Raw genomic sequence first — 9,684 nt, forward strand, 5'->3', positions numbered from 1 at the left:
CCCCAGAAGGCCCGCGGGGCTCCGGAGGTGGGCAGCAGGCAGGCTGCAAGGCGGAGGCAGGGTGGGGCAGCTCTAGGCTGGGCAGCCCTGGGAATTCTCCATATGTCCTGGGGCCTGGGGCAGCCCACTGGGCCTCCTCTGGACAGGGCGGAGCCGGGCTGCTCAAGACCCCACTGCAGCACGACCCTGCCCGCCCCCTGGGCACACGCCCCTCCCCAGCAGCACGTCACTGCCTGGCTAGGCTCCCAGGAGGCCCCACACCTGGGTGGCCCCACCTGGGTCACAGCCCGCATTTGCATACAGGTGGCGCTGCTGTGTGGGCCCCTTGGGTGCAGGCGCTCCAGGGCAGCATCGAGTGCCAGGCTCGGGGGCTACTGGCACGGAGCCACTCCCGGCAGCACTCACTCAGCCACACACACTTCCCAGGCCGGAGGGAAGAAGAGTGCCCGTCTACCTGGGGTGGGCCTGGGGCGGGGCTGGGGGGCACGGGGGGCCTCAGCCCTGGGGGGCTGCCCCCGCCTGACAGCGGGGTCTCGGCAGAAGCCAGAGGCGGCGTGTCCTGCCTCGGTGACCTCCACCGTTCCAGCCCAAGGCCCGGTCCCAGGGGACACTGGGCACAGGGCACTAAGACAGGGTCGCAGCAAACCTCCGGGTCCCCACCTGCCTGTCGGACAGCATGCCCTGGACCCCCTGCCCTCTCCAGGGCTGCGCGCCATGACCCAGGCTGCCCCCACCCCTCCCCTAGGGCGTCGTCCGAGGGGCTGACCAGAGCGTTTGGGAGCCTCTGGGACAGGGCCAGCTCAGGTCACCACCCTCAGAAAGGGTCAGGCCAGCCTCCCCCCAGGAAGCCTGCCCGGCCCTCAGGCTGGGCCCTCATCCCCCACTGATGGCCCAGCCACGCCCACACATGCCCGTGACCATGGTGACCAGCACACGTTCTTCACCGGGGGCTCCAGCCCACCCGTGATGTAGAGGTCTTACTGGGTGCCTGGCTGAGCAGACATCCAGCCCTCTTGCAACCCGGAGTACTCAAGGGTCAGGGAGGGCCGCTCACACCACCCCTGACCCCCGGGGGGGTCCTAAGGGGCTTGCAGGCTACACTGCACGCAGGTGGGCAGGTGGGCTGAGACCTCATTGCCATTACCCAGGGGACACGGGGCTACTGAGGGCCCCGGTCAGCGAGGGGACCCCTCGCCGGCCCCAGAAGCAGGGAGCGTGTGCCCGGTGGATCTGCCCACACCCTCTCCGGACGGGGCCGGCTCACTCACGGCTCCCAGTGGGCCCTGAGCACTTGGCCTGGCTGAGCACGACCTCTCCCAGCCCCAGAAGTCGCCCGGCCCGGCACCGGCCTCCCAGGCCCCACCTCAACCTGTGGCATTACCCAGGCCCTGGCCTAGCTCTCTGCCAGCCGCCAGGTCCCGACAGCCCCCTGCACAGCCTGCCGCCGAGGCTTCTGCTCCAGTGGAGCTGAGGGACTTTCACGGAGACATCACCCTCCCCTGTGCCCCCAGCCCACCCCGGTCACAGCTCAGAGTCGGTGGACACAGGCTAGAGCTACACCAGCCTTTATTGGGTCTGCAGGGCAGGTGGCCAACACAGCCTCGTCCAGACCCCCTGGCGTCTCACTGGGGCCCCAGGCCAGGGGCCACGCGGCTGAAGAACCATGAGATACCAAAGATGACGCCGAGGGTCTTAGGAACACCCGGGTCGTCTGCGAAGGCCCGGGCGCCATCCAGGGGCAGGTGCACAACCTCAATGAGCTCGCCCTCCTCGGCCAGGCCCCCTCCCGGGCCGCCCTGCTGGGCGTCTGTCACCTCTGCGTAGAACATGGTCTGGCTGGAGCCGGTCAGTCCCACGCCAGACCTGCGGGTGGACACAGCACCTGCTGAGGCATCTGCAGGCCCCGCAGGCCAGCCCTGCCCCGTCCAGCCCGGCCCCCACACCCCCCGAGGCGTACACACCCCATGTAGTCCCCTCCTCGCATGTGTGGGGGAAACCTGGGAACACGCCGGATGTGACTTCCGGATGTGATCAGGGTCCCAGGCGATGAGGTTAGGTCGGGTGCGGGAGGCGGACGGCCGCAGCTGTGATGCAGGCCCTTCCCTAATCAGATGACTTTACGTTCATCAAAAGGGAGACGATCCCGGGTGGGCCTGACCTAATCAGGCGAGCCCTTCACTGCAGTTTACGTTTACAGGTCAGAGACGGAAAGAGTCAGGGAGACACCTGAAGACAAGGCAAGCCTCCACGTGGCCCGGGCAAGGAGCTGACCCCGGGCCCCGGCTGACAGCCAGCCAGGAGACACAGCCGTCAGTCACGGCCGCAACGGCGAGAGCTGGGAAGGAGACCCTGAGCCCCAGATTAGACCTCAGCCTGGCCACCGCCTGACTGCAGCTCGGCGAGACCCCGAGCAATGGGCCAAGTCCTCAGTAAGCAGACTGCCGACCCACAGCACCCGTGAGGCTGTAAACGTGGGTCGCTGAGAGCTGCTGAGTCTGGCACCTACACTCATGCAGGCCCTGTCCTTCTGCTCACGCTGGGCCTCAGCCAGGCCTCTCCCCACATAACGGACCCTGGTTCGCACCCGAGGCTCCGGCCCGTGCAGCCTGGGTCTGTGAGCGTTCCCACGCGGGCACCTGCAGGACGCCCGTTCTGAGCAGGGTGAGGGGCTGCAGATCACAGGGGCGGTGGGGTGGCGGTGAAGTCCCCAGGACCAGGACCATGGTTCGGAGGCTGGAAAGGGGTGTCAAGGGGTCCCCTCCCTCCCTAGGTGGTGACCAGGAAGGGGCTCTGGCCACCAGGAGGGGGACAGGCACCCAGGCAGAGGGCAGGGGCCCGCACTGGTGCTGTGGAGGTCAGGAGTGGGCAGCCATGGTGACTGCTGGCCATGAGGATGGGGTGACAGACGGAGGGGAAGGGCTGAGCACGGTCTGCAGCGAGAGAGGGGACCCAGACGGGCTGTGGGGAGACGTCCAGGGGATAAGGGAGACCCCGGGTCACCCTGGGAGGTTGGCTGAGGCCAGCCAGGGCCTGCAGGGTGCAGGCGGCCTCTGCAGACACGTGCACCGCACGGGGCACGCAGCAGAGCTGGAGGGGCTTCCACCCCACTCTCCCATCCCCAGGCAGGGGCCCTGCCCAGACTGACCTCACCCAGCTGCTTTCCCCGCCCTCCGGCCCCTTATCTCCCTCAGACCCTTCCTGACGGCCCATTTCCGCCGGCGGCCACAGCCTGCGCCTTTGATGGAAGCAGCGGTCTGTGGGGTTTCCAGTCCCAGTTTCCGCCGGCGTGTGAAGAATGTGCCAGCCAGGCCGGGCACGGCCTCGCCCTAGTCACTCAATCACGTCCTCAGCTGGCGGATCTCAGACGCGCGCCGGGCCTCGTCACCTGGGACAGGCGGACGAGTGGCCTGGCTCACCTCCGGGGCTACGGAAGGAAGCCACGAGACCCGCCACAGGGCAGCACAGGCTTCTGCTAGTCCAGCCCGTGGTCGGGCTCCCAGGGAACTGCCCTGGCCTGGCCTCCACTCCAGCCCCGTCCAGTCCTGCCTTCCCACAGCCAGCCACACCTCATCTCTAAAATGCAGAGTGAGCAGGCCGCTCGCCGTCCAGAACCCTCCTTGGCTCCCCAGTACCCTCAGCATCAGGCCAGAGCCCAGAGGCCGGAGCCCTCGTGCCTCTGCCGTGCAGCCCCTCTGCCAGGACTCCGCCCAGACTCACCTCCTCGAGGGACCCTGACCCTCCGCCTGCCTCCTCCTGGCCTGCCTGCTGGCTCAACCCGTGCCCGAGGTCAGGCCCCTTGGATCCTCCCCACCCACTGGACCACCAGCCCAAAGCCCTCCCGGGCCAAGGGGCCGGGGGCCGGCCACACGGAGGACGCCTGCCGATAACTGAGTCCCCTCACGCCAACATGTCTGACGCTTTGGTGTAGAAATCCCACGTGTACCTTCCCGGGACTAAAGGTCAACTCCACATCTATCCCCAGGCCAGGGGCGCCCGGATGAGGCCCTGGGTGTCGCTGAGGGGGCCCAGGCCCAACCCTGAGTGGCCCCTGCGCTGGACTGAGGGGAGACAGAGCCCCCCAAGACCCCCTCCCCCTCTGGAGAAGACGGCCAGGGGCTGGCGCTCCGTGTGGGGGGGACACCGTGAGACCCTCCTTCTGCTCGTGGACTTCACCAGGGCCAAGGACCTACCGAGCATCCTCAGGGCAGGGGTGGACCCTAACATCCTGTCCTGGGAAGACGGCCCCAGCTGCCGGCCTCACAGGGGGCCCGAGGGGCAGGCAGACTCCTGGGCTTGGGTGGGGCAGGCCACACTTCGCCCCCTCCCCAGGAGTGTGGAGCCCCCCAACCCCGGCCCAGGACTTGGCCTTTCCCTCGTTCCTGAGCCACCGTCAGAGCCGCTCTGGGACTCGGCCCCACCCCCAGCGCCCGGTGTTTAATCCCACAGGAAGCAGAGGCCTCTGCGGGCAGCAGCTGCCGCCGGAGCCGGCCCCGCATGCTGGGGGCCGCGGCGGGGGCAGGGCCGCGTGTGCTGCGGGACGAGCCCCGAGAGCCCCGGGGCCCGGCCCGCATCCGGATCTGAAGTGCACCGGGGGAAGGTTAAACCCCAAGGAGAAACCGCCCTCCTTGCACACTCCTCGGAACGGGATGCTCACTGCCTCCCAGGCAGCCCGTGCCATCCCCTGGGCTGGGCTGACAGCAGGCTGCCCCTCCCCGGCCCCGCAGGCCCACGGGCCCAGCCCCACTCACTTGTACGTGGCGACCCGGCGCAGGTCGGAGGGGGCCAGGTGGTAGCCGCACTCCTCCCACGCTTCCTTGCAGGCCACCTCCTGCAGCGAGAGCCCGGGCTGGTCCACGAGGCCGGCGCACAGCTCGTACGTCACCCCTGCAGAGCCAGGCAGTGCTGCCTGCAGCTCCCGGGGCCGGTCCGGGTCCACAGGGGCCAGGGACCCCGGGAAGAGGCGCTCCACCTCGCCAGCGTACACGGCTGCTTGGGGGAAGGCAGAGGGTGGTCGCAGCCCTGTGGCGGCCAGACCCCTTCGCCGGGCCTCGGTTTCCCAGAGCGCTCGCCCCACGTGTGCACTCTGACCCTAGGACCCGAGGGCCTGGACGTGAGGCTGCAGGCCTCCCCTCCCCCCACCCCCCACGCGGGGGGCTGCCTCACCTGGCCGGAACTGCTTCACCAACACCAGGCTCCTCCGAGAAGAGTTGAACATGAGAACGGTCACACTGCAGCGGGAGGGACCCAGCTCAGCACAGGAGCAGCCCCCTCACCTCACCCCCCGGGGCCCAGCCACCTCCTCTCCTCCACAGCCCAGGAGGGTTGGGTCCCTTGCTCAGAGGGGCTGACTGAGGCCCAGGCCAGGTCACAGCTTGCCAGGGTCACACGGTCAGGCTAGGACCCAGACCTCCTGTATTCCAGCTGCCAGGACATGCTAGGCAGCTGGGCAGGCTGGGGGTGGCCGCAGCTAAGGGTGGGTGACTGACGGGACACGTGGCCCCTGCTGGCCGGCTGCCGCCAGCCACACCCCTGAAGCCACGCTGCCATCCGGCCATACTCCCGACACGCAGGGGCAAGGGCACCTGGGCGGCCTCTCTCAGGTCCAAGAGGGCCTGCCCACCTGCACGGTGCAGGCGGCCTGAGCTGGGACCCAGCTCGGGCCCCAGGCCTCGGGCTGACCCCTCAGCGAGAGAACAGGGACAGTGGGGACATTCAGACCTTCAGAGGCAGGTGGGGCTCCGTGCCCCTGGGCCCAACGTCCCCGTGGACGTCAGCCCGGGGCTTCCCCGGCGGCCAGCGAGGCTGGGCCCTCACCTGTCGTGAGTCTTCATGAAGTCCCACGACTTCTGGGTGCCATTCTGAAAGAGGCAGGGCGGCGGTCAGGGAGGGCTGCAGGGCTGCCAGCGCAGGTAGACGTGCTCCAGAGACTGAGACGGCTGCACAGGCGGTGGCGCCGGCTCCTACCAGGGAGACCCAGTCGTGCCCAGGCCCACTGGGAGCCAGGAGCTGCGGCAGGTGGGGGGGAGGGGTCGTGGCCAGACTGGGCAAGGAAGTCAAGGACAGCCAAAACCGGGTCAAAGGGTGGGAAGGCATCCCAGGCACAGCATGAGCCGCCACCCAGCACAAGCTGAGCACGAGGAGCTGCAGAGAGATGTACGCCGTCACCAAGCGTGGGAAGGACCAAGGGAGTGTGGGGGAGGGGCAGGCATGACGTGTCCTCATAGTCAGGGCAAGGGGCGGGGACGGGGGGTCCCAAACGGGTAGAGCAGAGATCAGGTTTTCACTGCTGAAGCTCCCTCGGGCCACTGGACAAAGGGCGACAGGAGGGCGGGAGAGGCAGGCGGGCCTCCTAAGAGCACAGCGACCCCAGGAGCAGCTGGGAAAGGGGGTGCTCGCACCGGGCAGGAGCTCAGCCCGCAGGATGTGATGATTCAACGGTGGTGGCCGGACAGTGGGACCACCCTCTCCCAGCCCGGCCTCTGTCTTGGGCTGTCTCTCCTGCGTCCTGTGGTCCTGCTGCTCTGTCACTTGCTTCCCCCACCCGGGACACCCTGCCCCAGCAGCTCCGGGGCTCCAGCAGCAATCAGTGAACAAAAGGCAGCGGGGGGCCAGGGCCTGGGCCAGACTCCCGGGGGCAGCCGGAACCGACGCTGACGGGGTTCCAGCCAGCAAGGGGCACGAGGGGCCAGAATCCTGCCAGCTGGACACCACCAGGTGAGCAGGGCGCCCGTCCTCTGGGCCGTTGCACTGGCCCCGACCCCTCCCCAAGGGGTCTCCGAGGATGGGGCCGGCCCTGGGGCCCTGGAGCCCAGCCCTGTGGACTCCCATCACCAGCTTGCTCAGCCCGCTGCCCCTCAGCCCCTGGGTCAGCCCTGCACCCTGGCGAGCTCCCGGCCCCACACGTGGGGCCCAGCCCGAGCCACAAAATAGACCCGGACCTGACTACCAGAGATGCCGAAAGCGCAGCCAGGCTTCAAAAGAGGGAAGACACTAAGGAACAGCCTTTGTGAGGCCTTCCTGGAGGAGGTGACACTGCCCCACCGGGCCCCACAGAAGAAAGGGCATTCTCGCCAGGGGGACCTGACAGGCAGAGGCCCACATGCTGGTCTGAGGGGAGTTGGGGAAACTGGTCTGAGCTGGGCCTGGAGGCAGAGGTGTCCTGGAGGGACAGCAGCCTTGGTTTCCACGGCGGCGGGAGAGCCGACGTCCTGTGTGTGCAGGTCGGGCTGCGCGGGAGGCCGTCGTGAAGCACCACCCCCAAGAGGCAAGCCTGGGCCTGCCTGCAATCTGGCCACCCCAGGGCCAGCCGCCCACCAGGACGGGCTCTGGGGAAGGCCTGCCCCCGGTCTGCCGTGTGCCAGCTGTGTCCCCTGCCTCCCTCGGGGTAAGCGGCACCCCGTGCTGGTGTCAGGTGCCTTCCTGGATCAAGATCAAAACATCTGTCAGACCGTCAGGTCCAGCCAAGGCGGGGCGCAGGGGAAGGCCCAGAGATGCTCACAGAGGCCCAGCCAGCCCTCCCACGGGAGCCCCGCCCAGCTGCTCGGGACCCAGGCCTGGCTCACCTTCCAGCGCCCCGGGAGGGAGGAGCAGGACTTCAGTGTAAACAGCCCCTCCTCCGCAGAGCCATGGGGGCGTGCCTCTGGCTGGGCTCTCTGTCCACCCACCAGATCTCCCCGGGGCCGCCGGTGGCTACTGACCAAAGGCTGCAGATCCCCCTCAGTGACATTCACCGCCCAGCCCAGTGTCCCACGGCCCCTGGGAAACACCGCCACAGCCCGCGGCCTGCCCGGGCCCAGCTTTGGTTACCAGCACCCGTCCACACGTCACAGGACGTGGGGGAGGGCGCCACAACCATCGGCCACTGCGGTGAGGTGCCGGGCCGCCCCGTGCCCACCTGCTGCCCCCAGAGCCCCAGCCCCTCGGAGGCTGTGCCGCCACAGCCAGGCATCGCTGCCCCGGGCCTGCCCCAGGGAAAGGGCGGTGACCTCCGCACCCCTGCACTCTGCCCTAGGCCACTGCTGCCAACTTGGGTCCGTCCTGGGGACAGGAATTCCCTGTCGCCTAGAGCCAACAGGGCAACAGTGATGGGGGGAGGGGGAGGGGATGCAGCCTCTCTCAGGCCCGGGGCCAAGAGGGCTTCACAGGCTGGTGAGAGGAAGGGACCTGGGGAGGAGGGAAGGGACAGGAAGCTGCAGGCCAGGGGCGGCCCGGCAGAGGGGCACCTGAGGACGGCACCACCGTCCCGACTGAGGGGGCAGCGAGGGGCTGCCCCGGACTCGGAGGAGGGCAGCCCTCACCTGGACCGCAGGGAGGAACTCGGGTGGCACGGCAAGCAGAAGGTGGGGGCCCGAAATGGACAGACAACTGTCTCCTGCGAACCTACTCCACGGACGGCACCAAGGAAGGCAGCGTGGTCCTGCCCCCGCGGCCCGGGACCGGCAGGAGGAGGTGGCGCCCTGGGCGGTCGCGCACCTGGAGGGGCTCTCCGCGCTCACCAGCTCCCTCTCTGGCCTCCTCTCTCCATTCCGCTTCCTCCTCCGCCCAGAACGGAGGCCACGACCTCCAGGAAGCTTCCCCTGATCCCCGGGGCGCCCAATACGTCCCCCCGCACAAAGGGCCGGGGCCCAGCAAAGCCCCCTCGGAGGAATGAGCGGCCCCGCGAGGCGTCCCCGCCCAGAGGCCTCCCCGACCCGGGCGCTCAACCCGCCTGGGACCTGGACTCCCGGGCGGAGCTCGGCGGAGAGGCGGGGCCGGGGGCGGGGCCACTGGGTCGTGGGCGGGGCCCCGGGGCGCGGGCGGGGCTCCGGGGCGCGGGGCCGCGGGGGGCGCGCTCACCTGGCGGTAGTGCAGCGTGAGCGGCAGCAGGTAGGGCGAGGCTACGCAGCGGCGCACGGCCGCCCCCTCGATGCGCTCCATGGCGGCGCGCGGGGCAGCCCGGGCCCGGGGCGCAGGCGGGCGGGGTCCGCGGCGGCGTCGGGCGGGCGCGTGACCGGGCTCCGGACGTGCCCAGGGCGCGCGGGGCGGGGCGGCGCGGGGCGGGGGGGCGGGGCCGAGCGGGGGGCGGGCCCAGCGCGCAGGTGGCAGCCGCGCCGGCCCCCGTGCAGGTGGGGCGCTGGTGGCCGCGGGGCGCTCCCGGAGCCGCTGCAGGGTCTGAGCGGCGCGGAGGGCTCTCGCCAGGGGCGCCCCGCGACAGGGTGGGGTCAGCCCGGTGTGCGGCCTGGCGGGGCGGGCCCGACGGCAGGGGCCGGTCTGGGAGGGGATCGCCGGTGCTGGGGGGGGGGGGGCGGGGGGCGCAGCGCAGCTCTGGGGGAGGGGGCGGGATGAGCCGAGCGGATGCCCCCCACCGCGGGTGACCAGACCCCGGGATGGGGTCACGGGGGGGTGGGGGGGCCCGGGGAAGGAGCGACTAGGTCCTGAAGATAGAACCTGGCGGCCACAGCTGCCTCGCCGAGCCCCCGAGAGGAGGAAAGCAGAGGTGGACGGGGGGGCTGCGCGCAGGCTCCCGCGTGGGCGGTGGTGGGGAGAGAGCGTAGACGCCTCTAAGGGGCCTCTGGGTGGAGGGAGAGAAGGCTCTGGAAAGAGGGCGAGGCGAGAGGAGGCCGAGTGGGGAAGGGAGAGGGGCCCGGGCCAAGGCAGAGCCAGGCCCTCCCCTTGGGGCTCCTGGGGGCTGGCGGGGAGCTGGCC

At 70.0% G+C, this 9,684-nt stretch overlaps 1 protein-coding gene across 8 annotated transcripts; it reads right to left on the reverse strand.

The window, feature by feature from the left end:
* Positions 1-1,539: 1,539 nt before the first annotated feature.
* Positions 1,540-8,986, reverse strand: NUDT14 (nudix hydrolase 14). 8 transcript variants are annotated; one of them, XM_057731465.1, is made up of 6 exons: positions 8,836-8,986; positions 5,815-5,858; positions 5,164-5,228; positions 4,749-4,986; positions 1,962-2,103; positions 1,601-1,863 (listed from the first exon to the last, which is right to left on the reverse strand). In XM_057731465.1, exons 1-6 carry the CDS (start codon positions 8,914-8,916, stop codon positions 1,753-1,755), a joined length of 681 nt encoding a protein of 226 aa, XP_057587448.1. In that variant the 5' UTR covers positions 8,917-8,986; the 3' UTR covers positions 1,601-1,752. The 8 variants fall into 8 exon arrangements, with proteins under 8 accessions (XP_057587449.1, XP_057587448.1, XP_057587453.1 ...); XM_057731470.1 differs by having other exon boundaries at positions 5,815-5,960; positions 8,836-8,900; XM_057731467.1 differs by lacking the exon at positions 8,836-8,986 and adding an exon at positions 8,384-8,752.
* Positions 8,987-9,684: the final 698 nt, after the last annotated feature.

This window comes from Hippopotamus amphibius, chromosome 4 (assembly GCF_030028045.1).
Source record: "Hippopotamus amphibius kiboko isolate mHipAmp2 chromosome 4, mHipAmp2.hap2, whole genome shotgun sequence".
In the NCBI taxonomy this organism is placed as follows: Eukaryota; Metazoa; Chordata; class Mammalia; order Artiodactyla; family Hippopotamidae; genus Hippopotamus; species Hippopotamus amphibius.

Excerpts from the sequence above, each read along its gene's own strand:
- NUDT14 (XM_057731465.1), bottom strand. The coding sequence starts at position 8,916 with ATGGAGCGCATCGAGGGGGCGGCCGTGCGCCGCTGCGTAGCCTCGCCC. Across the intron at positions 5,229-5,814 it reads TTCATGAAGACTCACGACAG|TGTGACCGTTCTCATGTTCA; the intron begins GTGAGGGCCCAG and ends CTCCCGCTGCAG. Across the intron at positions 4,987-5,163 it reads GGTGAAGCAGTTCCGGCCAG|CCGTGTACGCTGGCGAGGTG; the intron begins GTGAGGCAGCCC and ends TCCCCCAAGCAG.